General features: G+C 36.4%; 1 protein-coding gene across 1 annotated transcript in view; it reads left to right on the top strand.

Annotated features, from left to right (window-relative positions):
• The window catches only part of LOC149795937 (cell adhesion molecule CEACAM1-like), a 43,874-nt gene that overhangs the window by 10,794 nt on the left and 16,591 nt on the right, over window positions 1-16,489 (top strand). Inside the window, exons 3-5 of the mRNA XM_089963894.1 lie at window positions 12,749-13,096; window positions 13,945-14,319; window positions 16,204-16,479. Coding sequence (XP_089820020.1) covers window positions 12,749-13,096; window positions 13,945-14,319; window positions 16,204-16,479 — 999 coding nt within the window. The remainder of the gene's footprint in view (window positions 1-12,748; window positions 13,097-13,944; window positions 14,320-16,203; window positions 16,480-16,489) is intronic.

Raw genomic sequence — 16,489 nt, 5'->3', positions numbered from 1 at the left:
GCGCATATTCTAACGAATAAGTGTTACCTTTAAATCCATGCCATGAATGCCTAATTATAGCTCTTGTATCAGCACCAACAGGAGACAGGAACAATTGTCTAAAATAGACTGGGATTATATTCGTGGGTACTGAACCTGAACTAATAATTGTGATCTGATTCCTAACAGGCCAAAGTGTTTAAGCCCCATTTTAGTCAAACTGTTATATGTGCATGCAACACCTATTTCACCTTTATACATGAAGTTATTTTTATTTCATGGCAAAATAGATATGTTAAAGCTATCAGAAAGTGTGTATTGCAGATGTTCCACAGGGTGCAAGTTTTGACCCAAGTGCCTCGAGAAACCAAAATAAATTTGCAATATCTTCCTTAATTAAAGGCAATTTTCAATGCAGTAAAACGTTAATTGTAATACAAGATGTGTTTTGTCTGAAATTTATTTGAGATATAAAACCTTAATAAATTACATTTTAATGGAAATTTAAATAAGCATTTCAATTTAAACATAAACTAAATTTTAATGGAAAATTCAATTTTCATACAAGTTTTAAATTCAAACTGACACATTTTAGCGAGTTAATTTGAGTAATAAATAGTATTTGAAACGATTCGTAGTTCGGGTTTGTAAAACTGATAACATTTTTCTCAGGGGTAGTGAAGCAAGATTGCACACAGTGATGTTTTGCAGAAAATTGCAATAGGCCTATCAAAATGCATATAAGTAGACACTAAAGAAACAATGATATTTATTATGTTCAACATTTATTATGTCAGGTACTCAGGCAATTGATTATATAAGTAATAGAGCACTCACATTTAAAATTGCATTCCATTTAAATGTCGATAATTACAAATGTCGACAATGTGATAGGAATATATAGTTCCAGGGAGACTATACATTACTGAACAATGGTGTTGATCTCTCTCATGAAGACCTATGCCATATCTTTCAGGTGTTATGTATCTGTGTTGATATGAACCAATCTACGTCACTTATGGCTTCTATTGCACATGTCCTAATTAAAACTTGCTATCGCCACTATCTCTACTGGGGAGCTTCCAAACTAATCCAACCCTAACACTTTGCTCCAGATACCAGGCTAGACCTGAAAGAGATAATCTGTTTCACTCAGTTCTAGAAAACAGTAAGATGTAGGCAAATGAAGTTAAAATGTGTTATATATGGAGACTTCGCAATGGCATTATGGGTGCAAGCACGGGAAAAAATATTATACTTGACATAGTGACTGTCGGATTGATTGATTGATTGATTGATTGATTGTTTTTTTTAACGGCGCATCAGCACTCTTAGGCTATTTAGCGCCAAACAAAGTGTTACTTGTATAATCTTTTAAAACTTATAAAAGGTTCTACATCGACCAGCGATATAAAAGAACAAATGGTTGAAATTAAAAACGGTAAGATGGTAACGGTGCAAAATAAAGCTTCCCGATCAACGGCAGATGTAAAAAAGATGAATAGGTATTAAAATGGGACGGAATGTATATTGCATAAAACTGCACAAGGTGATAGCATAAAAGTCAGAGTTTAGAGTAAATATTTACGGCTTTCAAGAACTCGATAATACGAGTGATGTTTATATTATCAAAAAGTTCTTTCATATCATGCACAACGTAATAACGATCGCGCGTAGGTTGTAGGTCAAAGCACTCTATCATAAAGTGCTTGACAGTGAATGGTTCATTGCAAGAAACGCACTCTGGTGGGTCTTCACCTTTTAGTATGTGGGTGTGGGTGATATAAGTATGACCAATTCGGATTCTTGCAATGACTACCTCCTCCCTACGAATGGTTCTGTAGGAAGGAGTCCATTCTACTAGAGTTGGTTTGATTGCATGAAGTTTGTTATTTACAGCATCATTCCATGATGCCTGCCACTTCTGACGTAAGAACTTTCTGATACAAGGTTTAAAATCTGTATATGGTATTTTAAAATCAGATGGTTCTTGAGAAAGGGCCATTTTAGCAGCGCGATCTGCTTTTTCGTTACCTTTAATACCAATGTGGCTAGGTAACCAACAGTATATTATATTGTGGGAGACACTCAGCTCGGTATTTTTTACGAGTATGTTTTTCAATAATGGGTTCTCCAGTTTTCTATTGTGTAGTGACTGAAGTACTGATAGCGAGTCGGAGAAGATGATACAGTTTGAAATACGATTCTTTTCTATATGTTGCAGAGCAAGGTCTATTGCTCTGATTTCGGCTGTAAAAATTGATGCTCCATTTGGTAAGCGAACTTGCGTTGTGTGATTTCCACAAACAAAGGCTGCAGCAGCCTTTTCCTCATCCTTTGATCCATCAGTGTAAATTCTGGTGTAGTTTTTAAATTCGGTGAGGAGTTCATGGTAGGAGTTGTGGAAGATAGAAGGGTTTGTTTCGGATTTTTTTCCATCGTGTAGCGTAAAACGTACTTTTGGTTGTTTAATTAGCCAGGGTGGTGTTTCGGAGATGGATGTTTTCTGAATTTTTGAAAGATCTATATTTGTAGTGTCAAGGCTGGATGATATTCTAATGCCAAAGGAAGGTATGGCGTTTGGTTTATTTTCGTATAAAGTTTTGTATTTGGGTTGAAAAACAGCCGAAAAAGCAGGATTCAGAGGGTTTGATTTTAATTTGAGAGCATACTGTGCTGAAAGCATTTCTCTACGATGCGATAACGGTGGTTCATTCGCCTCAGCTAGAAGGCTTTCACACGGGGATGTTTTAAATGCTCCCAGAGCCAGTCTTATTCCCTGATGATGAATTGGATCAAGCATTTTAAGATACGATTTTCTGGCTGAACCATACACAACGCAACCATAGTCCAGTTTGGAGCGAATAAACGTTCTGTATAAATTTAGGATGACTTTTCTATCAGCACCCCATTCAGTGTGCGCTACTACTTTAAGTAGGTTAAGTGCTTTTAAGCATTTAGCTTTTAAGTTCTTTAGGTGTGGAATAAAGGTCAGTTTTCTGTCAAAGATTATACCTAAAAATTTGGTTTCCTCAACAACTGGAATAGGTGTTCCATCCAGCGTGAGGTTCGGTTCATCGTGATGTTTTCGTAGTTGACAGAAATGCATGCATACCGTTTTTGATTTCGAGAATTTGAAACCGTTTCCACTGGCCCAATTTTGAATTTTGTTTATATTTTGCTGCAGTTGTCTTTCAATTGTATGCATGTGCTTTGACCGATAACATATTAGAAAATCATCAACGTATAACGAGCAATCCACACCAGGAGTCAAACACTTGGTGATGCTATTAATTTTGATGTTAAAGAGCGTCACAGATAAAATACTTCCCTCGGGCACACCCATCTCTTGTTCGTGCAGATCTGAGAGGGTAGAGCCCACTCGTACTTTGAATTCTCTGTCGGAGAGAAAGCTGGATATGAAAGAGGGCAGACTGCCTTTTAGACCTAGATCGTTCAGGTCATTTAGTATCCCGTACTTCCATGTCGTGTCATAGGCATTTTCTAAATCAAAGAAAACCGCTACTAAATGTTCTTTCTTAATAGATGCATCGCGAATGAATGTTTCTAGTCTAACCAGATGATCATTGGTGCTCCGGCCATATCGAAAGCCACTTTGGAAAGGAGATATTAAATTGTTAGTTTCCAAATACCAGACAAGCCGAGAATTGATCATTCGTTCCATTGTTTTGCACACACAGCTTGTGAGTGCAATTGGTCGATAGCTGTTGGGGTCTTCGCTATCTTTACCGGGTTTGGGGACTGGTATTACAGTTGCTTCTTTCCAGATTTTTGGTACATTACCAGTAATCCATAAATCATTGAAGAGTTTCAAAAGAGATGTTAGTGATGATTCTGGAAGGTGTTTCAGAAACTGGTAATGTATCTCGTCAGGCCCAGCGGATGTATCATGGGCCTTATCTAAAGCCTCCCTAAGCTCCGATAGTGAGAACAATTGATTATAACTTTCCGAGTTGTTGGATGTGAATTTTAAACGTGACTTTTCTTTTTGAGTTTTAAGTTTTCGGAAGGCTTCTGAATAATTAGATGATGAGGAATTATTCGAGAAACTGTCAGCAAGAATATTTGCAATGTCACGTTTTGAACTAAAGTTGTTATTGTTCAGTGTCAGATGTCGGAGAGGGTTTTGCTTTCTCTTTCCGTTTATTTTGCGCATAGTGTCCCAAACTTTTTTAACAGAGGAACGAGAGTTTAAAGAAGAAACATACTTCTTCCATGATGCTCTTTTACTTTCTTTGATTATGCGGCGAGCTTTGGCCCGGGCAATGCGATATATATTTAAGTTTTCGGGCGTCGGTTGATTATTAAATTTCCTTAATGCTTCTCGGCGTAGTTTAATGGCTTCCTTACATTCCTTAGTGACCCAAGGTTTTTGGGTTCTTTTACAATATGGCGAGGACTTGGGAATGGATTCTTCTGCAATCTCTATTAAAATAGATGTAAAATGCTGAATGGTGTCGTCAACATTGAAAACTGTATCCTCATTCAGCCTAGTTTTACAGAGTGTTTCAAACTTGGCCCAGTCGGCCCTCTTTAAATTCCATTGTGGAATTACTTCATCGACTGTAGAGTTAAGATTTACAAGAAAGATTGGGAAGTGATCGCTGCTATGAAGGTCATCAGCGACCTTCCATTCATAGTCCAAAAGCAGAGAAGGAGAACAAATTGTCAAATCGATGCTTGTGTATGTACCCGTGCCTGGGTGTAAATATGTAGGTGTTTTGGTATTATATAGACACAGATCGTGTCTAGAAATAAAGTCTTCAACTTTGCTACCTCTGTCACTTATATGATTCGATCCCCATAAAATGTTATGGGCATTAAAATCCCCGAGTAAAACAAAGGGTGCGGGAAGCTGTTGAACAAGATTGTCGAGTTCGTTTGGTACTAGGTTAGTGTTTGGTGGTAAATAAATAGAGCAAAATGTAATCACTCTATGTAGAGTGACGCTTACAGCAATGGCTTGTAAATTGGTGTTTAAATGAATGAAGCTATGAGGAGCTCTGTTGTTCACAATAACAGAAACTCCTCCTGATGCCCTATCAACATTATGAGAGTAGTTGTTAAACAGGGAGTAGTTTTTAAGTGTGATGTTTTCTGTATCTTTCAAAAATGTTTCCTGAAGACATAGTACTGCAGGATCACGTTCGTTTAAGAGCAAAAGAATGTCATTGTAGTTGGCTTTAAGTCCTCTACAGTTCCATTGTATGATGGTGTTCTTCATTACAAGTTAATATTGAAGATTCTGGAGCTAGATTAGTCCTTTCGCGGAGGCAATGTCTTTGGTTATTTATCTGGAGGAAGTACGGGGGTGAATTTTTTGTTGTTAGGTCTGGAGCCACCTTGAGGACATGGAGCAGATTCTTCTGCATCCATATCCTCAAAGTCTCCAAACCTATTGTGCAGTTTTATTGGGTCATCAGACCCTTTTTGCTGCCTATTTCCTGTCGACTTTTTCTTACTCTTTGGTGATTTTGATGGTGGAGGATTGTTGAACGTTGTTTGCGTCGATGTTGAGTTTTTGGGGGGTTTGTAATGCGATATGTTCGAGACGGAAGGGGATTCAGGTGGGTCTGTTTGGGTTTGGGCGTCTTTCGTTGCTTTTTGATTGCTTTTTACTATGGTTGAGAAGGATGGGCCGGGGAGTGATGTTCTATTTTGTACAAGCTTCCTGGCCTCTGGATACGGGATGTTGGATGTGTATTTGATCCTTTGGATTTCCTTCTCCTGTTTCCATATATCGCAATCTTTTGAATTTGCATGGTGTTCCTTGCCGCAGTTGACGCAATGCGGAGTGGCTTTGCACTCGGATTCCCGATGAGAAGGGTCTCCACATCGTCCACATACTTGGTTTCGGGAACAGCGGTCTTCATGATGACCGTATTTTTGACATTTGTAGCATCGGAGGGGATTTGGTATGTATACCTCAACCCTAACTTGTAAGAACCCAACTTTGACAACTTTAGGTACCGTTGGTCTGTTGAAGGTGAGTATAATGGTGTTGGTGTCTTGCAGATCGTTGTTTCGTTTGATACGAATCCTACGAACTGCAGTGACACCTTCACTTTTCATCCCCTCTACGATGTCTTTGTCGCCGACTCCAGCCAAGTCACGGCAACGAATGACGCCTTTTGATGTATTTAGAGATGTGTGTGCGAAACAAGTCACTGGGATGTCATGAAATGCTTGAATTTTTTGAATGTTCTCTGTGTGTGCTTTACGTTCGCACTCCACAAGCAGACCACCTGATTTAATCTTTTTAACGCTTTTTGGTTTGCCGACTAATCCAAGTATAGTCTTTTCGATTATAAATGGCGATAGTGCGGCTAGGGGTTTGGTTTCATCTTTTGATTTGATGACCATGAAGCGAGGAAACGATTCCACACTACATGGTTCATCATCTGAGTCAGTTCCCGTTTTGGTACGCTTATTTTGATTTTTTTGATTTTCCATTTTGGCTTGAATAAAAATTCAGCACCCGTGCTCCCCACCCACCAAGGAGCCCAACAAGGGGACACTTTTCAAGTGTCAGGGATACACAGATGCCATACTCAGTTGATAAAATTACCTTTGATTGACCCTGAAGTCGCCAGTTTCTAAGGTCGGTAAAATTACCCCCCGATTGACCCGTTAAGCCACCGCCTTCTAGGAAGTCTTCTAAGACTTGGAAAAGGGAAAGATAAAGTAAGAGAGTTTAGGGGCAACGGTGGTATCAAGAGAGATACAAGGAGACAGATAAAGAAGGTGAGAGAGTAAATAAAGACCTCCTAGGGCTCGGCGTGACCAGCCGATTTGTCGGAACCAGGCCCATCCCGACCACCCGTCTAAGAGAAGTAGAGGCCAAAGTAGTGTGTTGCAGGGAAAGCCTCTGCTCAACTACCAGGATCCTTTCCTCCTCCGACACGGGACGCAACCCACGGCAAACAGGTTGCCTCTACTTAGTCGCCTTTTACGACACGTAGCGAGGCACGTCGGGCCAATTCTACAACCCCGGACCCGCAGGGGGACATGATTGAAATAACAGATGTGCGTATTGCAAGTGAATACAACCAAATGTGGCCACAGAGATCAGCTATAGGTACCAACAGATCCTATATCATCAACTAAATCTGAAATTCTGATCCCCAAAACTTGTAAACAAGGATGAAGATCTGCGTATGTGGAACATATACATTGTACTTGTTAAAATTAAATGAGCAAACATAATTCAAATGATCTGTTTGAACATTTTAGCGGATTTTTTAAGAGCGTTGGTTTCAAATTATTGTGTTGAATCATTCATTGGAAAATGATATAGGCCGATGCTACAATACCGCACTCTGACAAAGTACTAAATTGAAATATCTTATCATACATATGCATATTCATGATGAAAATAACATTTTGGTGTATCTTAAGGGCACGCAGCCAGATATGTGCCTTACTGATTCACTTTAGGTACAATGGCAGCCTATATGATGTACTGACTGTAAACTTTTGATCCCAAACATTCTAAAATGGATGGATATTTGTTCAAGTGGGATATGTAACCATGTTAAGATCAGTTGTACAAAATTCAATTCAAATAGTCTGTTTGAATATTTCTTGTGTAATCTTTAGAGTGTCAGTTAACAGCAATGTTTAGTAACTCATAATGCATAAAGCAAAATGGATCATTAGAATTCCCATAACATCATATAGGTCACAATGCCGTACTACATCAATCAATATCTTAACGAAAATGAACAATACAATAGAATGAATTTTGCGTCAACTTACATTATATTCCAATTTTCTTATATACAATGGGACATACACCTGGGTAAAAGTATATTATATCAGTTTGAAATGTATTTTATTATCTCACATTTCAAAATGATCTAGCACACAACTGGAGTAGGTTCTACTATAAAGCCTTTATCTAAGTCATCTCATCAAATGCCAGATAACTATGTAAACAATTACTGAAAGCTATGAAAGCACATATATATTACTCATGATGTCACTCCATCATAAACACACACATTAACTACTTGGACCCCTAATAAATGGTTTGAATGAACTAAAGGCTCAACACCAAATAGAATATTGTCTTCATCTAATTGAAATGAATGTCTCGTTTTGACTTTCAAACTTATTTTCACTGACACAGTTTGACTAATATCCACCATTACAGCTTGCATGTGGTGTAGAAATATATACATACTGATATTATTTGATATAATTCCCAATAAATATGATATAAGTTTATGTTGGGGGTAAACATTTAAAAACAATATATAAAGTTATTTAAGTGTTTTAACAAAATGTAATTCTCTTATTTTTAATTTTATTTTTCTGTTTATAAAGTCAATATACATAACACACTAAAGTTTCACGTGTCTGTCTTTAATAATAAACATTTTATACCAGTTTAAACTTTAATCAATACTGCACTGAACACGACCCAGAACACATTTAATTTTACTATATATTCTCTATATTTGTTTCTCAGTATTGAACTTTTCACTGTGTGACAATCATAACAAATCATACCTTAATCTCAAAGTCCTTCAAAGAAGACTTCACGGTAAAGTTCTTTTGATAGGTTCACCGGAATTTCGTTGAGGCTAGACATCCGGATCATCACCAAGGCCTTATTACTCACTGTGCACTTTTGACTAAACTCACGCATACAACCTCACCCTTAGCTAATATTCTAAAGGTTAAACCATTACCTTTAAATCCATACCATGAATGCTAAAAAATAAATCATCTATAATCACCAAATAGAGACAGTAATAGTAGGCTAACAATAGACTGTGACTACATGCGTGGGTACTGAACCGGAACTAATAATTGTGATCTGAATCCCTATGTGAAGATTTGACAGCGACCGCTTAGGAATCGTGTTCTGGTGACCTAGTTTATTACAAGCCAATCAGCTAAAGACTTGTATCATCGCGTTTGGGGAACTGAACAGAATACCAGAAGAGTATGATTGTGTGTCTATCGATTAAATTCAAATTTCTGAAAGTTGCATTTCTATTAGCTAACACAAATGTCACCAGAACATGACCCCTAAGCGGTCGCTGTCACAGCTAAATCCAGGCAGTTAGTCTCTTATTTTAATCAGATTGGTAGTCGCGGTAGAATGAACGCCAAGTCTTTCATTGACAAAGTGGAACAAGGTGTGAGCAATAGTGTTGAGTATTGGTGTACATGAGCTGACAATGAAGTAGCACCACTGCCGCTAATACTTGATAGTGTAATTATGTTGTTCTTTTATAACTCCCGGAATCAAACATTTGTTTAATAGCAGATAAACCCATTATGCTATTTGCTTGCATTAATTAACTTATTCTCATTAACTTATTCTCTACACATGTAATAAACTGTCTCATGCAGTAACAGAAAAGGTTAAAGATTACAGATTAAGTAACAAGTTAACCTGTTTAAAAAAGCATTGCCTCCGATTATGCAAGAATACGCAAAATACGAACGCTTGTGTATTTCTTTCATCGTCTCTATCCTTTATTTCATGCGGCATATTAGTTGTAGGTACTGTAATGTTGTATATATTTCTTATTAAGTTTAGTCTATTACTGGCCTATTATATTGACGAATTGTTGAAGTCTGTTCATCAGCTGCTAATATTAGTTTCATTACCACTTCATTATTTATATTAAGATTTGTTTCTAGTTTAGGTGAATCTGATGTTTCTAAAATAGTTATCTTAACTTAATATGATACCAATTGTATTGACAATAACCTCGTAATTGATCTAACGATAGTCTGAACTATTTGTATGTCGTTTTAATCCAAACTGTAGCATTCTTTACTTAAAATCAATTCTTCAACTTTTGTTGCCTTTTTAGATATTACATATAATCTACCTACACATAGATAACTCAAAATAGTTTGCAAAAACTTCATCGTAGTCTAGAGCATAATAGCAAAGAAAAGAAGAAAGTACACTTGTAACATCGTTTCATTTTCAGTAGTTTTAAGGCTGGTCCACTGTTAACTATCTACAATCTGAATATGAGTTGAAAGCCGGTTGAAAGTTCGCAAATAAAGGTTGAGAAAAATGAAATAACAAGATATATAGAAAGAAAGGTATAGACAAAATAAACGAAGAATAGGAAACGTGTAAATTTCAGAAGAGATTGACGTAGATAAATCAAGATGGGAATGATACATATATAATTAGAAAAGCTAGAATATTTTAAAGGGTAATGAGTGGATTGAACAGACAAAAAATAATGTAACGGGAAAATGTAGAAGGTGGGTAAAGCGGCCAATCCCATCCTTATTAAAATGTTAAGAGACACAGGAACTTTTCAGAGTATTTTATTGTCAGGTACTTTGCCTTTTTCTGAGAAGTCTTCTTCCAATGAAAGTGTTCTTATTCAGGGAGTAGATTGCGGCTTTGTTATGTCCTCTCCACTGTGTAAATTTGTAATCAGTTTTAGTCTCAGGACCCTTGACAGTAGGAACAGTCTTTCTTTTACCCGTTGAGGGCATACGTTTATTACTAGGCAACGACCTAGATTGAGGTAAGCTTCTGGTTAATCAACTCATACCTGACAAGCTTTGTTTGGATCAGAAAGTTGATTCTATTTAAAAAGAATTCCCTGGTTTATACTCAGCTTGTGCAGTTACTATAGCTATGGCAAAGTATGCTCTTGGGAATGATGTTGATCAGGATAATATTCCTTTAGCTGACACATGTTTTGGTCAGGCTTTTGATGAGGTCACTTTCATTCCTTGTTTGGATCAATCGAAGTGTATTGATCACAGTGATCACCTTTTAACTACCCATTCTCTTTATTCGAATCAGGGTGATAAACGGCGATCACTTGTCGTCGAACAAGAACAAGATCCTGAGATCTCCTGATTGTTTCAAAGGGACATTAGTAAAACTGAAGCCATTGAAGTTCATGTCTGTTATTTCATTAAAAATGGAATTCTTAGGAGAAAATGAAGACCTCTCGAGGTACCTGCTGGTGACGGGTGGTCAGTGAACTATCAAGTTGTAGTTCCAAAATCTTACAGACGGAAAATACTTAGTCTGACCCATGAAACTCCTTTGGTTGGTCATTTAGGAATTAATAAGACTGATTGCTGTTGTTGTTCTAGGATTTAAAGCAATTTTTCAGCACAAGATAGGCTATACATGGCGGCCAGTATAACTGGTGAAGGAAGAAACCTGGCAAACCCAGGGAATAACCACCGACCCACGAGAAGCTACTGGCAGGCTTTCCCACGTACCCACGCTAGCCGAGCTTTGGACTCGAACCCACGCAGACAGAGGTGAGATGGCAGTGATCCGGAACGGTGAGCGCTTTAGACCACTCGTCCACTCGGGGCCCCCCAGGCTTATTGCAAGATCTTGACTCACTTATACTGGCCAAAAATCAAAACTGATGTTTGCAAACATTGTAGATTTTGTCATGTTTGTGAAATAGTAAGAAAACAAAAGCAGAAGATACCTAATGTTCAACGGTAACTTATTCCTGCATTTGTCGAACCATTTAGTAGAATCATGGTAAATAGTGTTGATCCCTTACCTAAGACCAAGTCAGGTTACCAATACATGTTGACCATAAAGTGTGCGTCAACAAGGTTTCCAAAGGTAATTCCTTTGAGGAATATTAAATCTAAAACAAGAGTAAAAGGTTTAATAAAGGTTTTGTTTAACTCAATTTGGCCTTCCCAAATCTGTTCAATCTGATCAAGGGTCAAATTTCATATCTGGAATTTTTCAGCAAGTTAGCAACAAATTTGGCATCAAACAATTCAGATCTTCTGCCTATAACCCTGATAGCCAAGGGGCTTTGGAAAGATCTTATCAGACTTTGGAAATTATGATTCAATCATATTCTTTTGATACGAATAAATATTGGGATGAAGACATTTATTTACTATTGTTTGATGTTAGGGAATCAGTTCAAGAATCTTTAGGATTCAGTCTCGTTGAACTGGTGTATGGAGAGACTGTGTATAATCGTTCAAGTTGCTGAAAGATAAACTTCTTTCTAATGTAGATACTGAAATTAATCTTCTCGATTATGTTTCCAAATTTAAGTATAAGTTGTCAAAGGTCTGTGAGGTTGCAAGAGCGAATCTGCACTCCATTCATTTGGGGGATTCAGCTCACCAACATCGTCAACTGTATCATCTCTACTTTCAAAGACCTCAAAGAACTTGCTGATCTCATCCATAGATAAACCTAATAAACTAAAATTCTCCGTGTCTGCTACATAAGTACATTGTTTATAATATTTTAGACACACGTACGTGCAGTATAATAAAGTGTAGTATGAAAATGAATGAACCATTAAAACAATGTAAAGCAAAAGGAACAAAATGAGTAATAACAGTAACATGCTTTATTTTGTACATTAAAGTCGTTAACTGGACAGATGATACATCGTTATAAGTAATGTTAATTGTTCATCATTTTGACTGAATCTTCATTATTCCATCCATTTAATTTGGATTTGTTTTCATCTTCACTTTAATTACAATTGGAACTCTAGAGCAATGTTAGAAATAAATTATAAATAAGAAACAAAAACCGTTAATTAATTAAGTAATAATGAACAGATATTATAAATTTACGTTCAAGACTTTTCATTTGCACACAGATTGTATCATTTCGGTTATATTGTATGTGGCTTCGCTAGATACTACGTCCGGAAAGTGGGACATTAGTTCATCTTGTTAATCAAGGACAACCGAAACTTAGGTTTTCATACTCATGTTATTTTGCTTTTAATTACAGCTGTTGTACCAGTGGTTTCTGTAAAACTAAGAACTATTGGCAATGCTACCGATGGAGGATCTCTGACAATTTGCTGCGAACTAGAAACGGATGTAAATATTGCAAGTGTAAACTTCATGAGGGATTCACATGTACAAGTATATATCTTTCCACCTTGTAGTTTGCATTCCAGCGATAACAAGAACGATGCATACAACATAACGTGTTCTAATAATCGATCATTTACAATGGTAAAATATAATATCAACACCAGTGAACATGGGAAGAGTTGGACGTGTCAGATACTCGCAAATGATGAACATTGCCGTACAGCATGCGTGAGCAACAATGTTACTATACATGTAAGGGGTATGTAGTGACGCTTTAATATTCCATATTGTTTTGAACGGTGGTCTTAAATTAAACAGGGTTTGCGAATGGGGTAGTATGTTTATTCCTAAAATAAAACTGAAAGCGTCTTGATGCTACGTTATTCAATGAAACGTTGAATAAAACGAAACGTGTCATGTGAATTAAGATCAAACAACTTCGTCAACAATTTAGATCTGACGGTAGTTTTTGACATTAATTATCATTTCTTACAAAATATGACCAGAAACAGACAACTCTAATTAGTTGATGTTAATATGCTTAATGTCTCCCAACGCATTTCACAAAGGTGACTTGATAGGTTCTAAATTTGCAAAACTGGTTTCGTAGTTAGCGCGGTAGTCTATTGTAAATCAAAATGATTAATGCAGCGGTTGATCACATTACTACTATATTGATTAGGTTTATAAACCCATATAATATGTTTCGATATAAAATTATGTAAAACACTCTGAAGATGTATCAAGATAGCATGATATAAAGCAACAGCCTCATTTCAAATGCATCCATATGCTTCTCAGCTTCCTTTAACCACGGTAGCTTAAGATTTATAGAATAAAGTAGGTATTTGGCAGCACAAAAACGATACAACGTAAATACGTCTTATTATTGTTTTTAGAAATTGACACCATTTTAAATTTAGATTTTTCTAAAACTGACACGTTTTCAAAATGTCGTAAGAAAACGCTTCAATATTAGTATTAACATGTGCGAAGTGGCCGGCGATTGCTATTATGCCATTTTCGTTCATACTGTTCTGGACTCTTAAGTGAAACTTACAATCAATGGGGACTTGATTTCGCTGTTATGTTTTATTGTTCATGCAGTTCCAGTGACTACAGTTCAGCTTACAGATGATGCTGACCAGCCTTTAGTTAAATCAGTGTCTGTTATTGACGGATTAGAAAAGATCATCAGATGTAATACGTCTCCAAATGGAAGTAGACCAGCAGCCTTGTTCCTATGGTACATGCGACATGAACACCAGTCATCTGAATTAATAGACCGTCCAAGTATAATCCCCAAACCAAACACAACACAGGTACCGGGACAGCCAAAATCTGACCTGCTTGTATCCTACAGTACGATGATGTTCATGCCACAGAGGTCACACAATAATATGTACTTACGGTGTGCTGCGAAGGACAACACGTACAATGCAACTCTTGTTGGGTCACGAGAGGTTCAGATTTTTGTCCAGTGTATGTATATTACTAGATAACACTACACCTTTTACGTCGTTTTGCTAATCAATAATCTGCTATGTATGAAGAAATAGCTCATTTAAAATGGGATATGAAATGCAGATTCCATATTATTTCAATATTTGTAGTAAGCACAGCACATGCTTCATTAAACCTAGGGTAGAGTCTCAATCAAAGAAAAACTATTCCTTCCAGAAAAATTGAGTGTGTGAAAATTTCAACTCATAATTCTCCCAATACGTCAATTTTCTCATTTAATTGGGATAAGTTAGGTTCAACTTTAGTTTTAATAAAACTTTTGCATTATATCAACTCTTTCTTTTTCAAAGTCTACAATTTAACATAAAAACATGCATGTCATCTTTCAGTTACACCTTAGATAATTGAAAATTTAAAGACGTTGAATAAGAAGAATGTACAATCTATACTAAATGTACCTTTCTGGGACCGCCACTAAACTTTTATATTTTTTGGTAAATCAACGTTTATAATCATCACAAGTCTTATAACCTTTAAAGTTTGATATCGACGTAAAATAAGTTTATTCATCATACTTACTTCAAGACACAAAAACATTAGTGATGAGCTTGGCTCTAACTATTCCGATAGGTGATAAACAGTTAGGTAGACATAATGACAAATTTGAAATTCGCACTTATGTTTAAGATTGGTATCTATGCTCTTGTATTTAGAGACAAAAATAAGATTTGTTTCATTTTGATGCTTTATAATTTATTGGGCTGTATTACAAATATTGAAATTTACGTTTTATATCAATTTAAATGCTTTTTTCTACATTATTGTCGTTGTTTTCTTCAATTATGTAAGTCTCGCTTTTAGGTCATGGCATTCCAAATTGTAATAATCCATCTCTACATAATATCTGCAAATCAATGATCTGATACTAAATTTCGGATATATAATTATCTAAATAAAAATAAGAAACGTCGTTTCAATTTTTCCAACTCACCACTCTTCAAGCAGTTTTACTTAGCAGCCACTGCCTTTATATATTTTATCGAAATTAGGCTTCAGGTCGCTTGGATAAAACTCACTTTACTGCATTATGTATAAGTCCAATAATCGGCAAATTATTACTGAACTTTCGGACCTAGTAAACTTCTTACACTCATTAAGCAACTATGTACCTAAAGTGTGTTACACCAACGTTCACAATCAGAACATTTAATCATTTTAAATGTCACTGATTTATCGGTTATTTTTTATCACGCGAGTGCAACATTTATTTCACATTTATAATGCTCCGGCAGTCGACCCGGACTGGTCAGGAATTGAACCAGCAACGCTCCTTTTACGAGTCTGAAGTTGCAAACAGAGCTAACGCGACTCCATGAACTACAATTTATATTTTATGATTTCCATTGCAAATGACATTTGCAAATTTTGTGTGGATAGTAAAGGTACAAAACTTGTCAAAAATTGTGGTGTTAGATGTACCACAATTTGTGGAAAATGCTAGCCATTATAAATAACTAAACACAGCAATATCAATTGATGTAGCCATATCTTTCTTTTGGTATAATTTAATCACGGATTTTCTGACGATAACTTGGCATATCTCGTATGGATTGTTATGGATAAAATCATATCAAACATTGGAGCAAACTGAATATAAGGTGTTCAAAATATGTATTAAAACACCGCGACAGTATTTATTATAATCAGTATGTTATTGACAATGTTTCGTTCTCACCATGAAGGCATGGATAGTAAAGTAGCAATCTTTGAACACTTTTGATTTAATACATTGTAACTTGCAATATTTAAGTATTGTACTGGTGCAGATCTAATCCACACTTTACGTCCAATAAATAATTGCTAGCTGTAAAGATAAATAATATTAGTTATTTTCATTTTCAGATCCCCCAACTGTTCACCTTTACCCCAACAATACCATATATAATGTTGCGGAAGGCACAGCTAATTTGACGCTAAACTGCGATGTGATCGATGCCAATCCTAATCCACAGTTGAACGGCTTTATTTGGTTGAAGGATGGGACTAATATATCAGGACAGACCTCATCATCCTATACCATTCATTTAGTAAACAGGTCAGATAATGGGACGTATCTCTGCAAGGCCAAGAATGCCATTGGAGATGGAATATCAAATCCCTTAACCATTCAAGTGCAATGTGAGCATTT

The sequence above is a fragment of the Sinohyriopsis cumingii genome, chromosome 7 (genome assembly GCF_028554795.1).
Source record: "Sinohyriopsis cumingii isolate HCF-2022 chromosome 7, ASM2855479v2, whole genome shotgun sequence".
Lineage (NCBI taxonomy): Eukaryota > Metazoa > Mollusca > Bivalvia > Unionida > Unionidae > Sinohyriopsis > Sinohyriopsis cumingii.
Note: the sequence above shows the minus strand (reverse complement) of the source record. Positions and strands in the feature narration are given on the sequence as shown.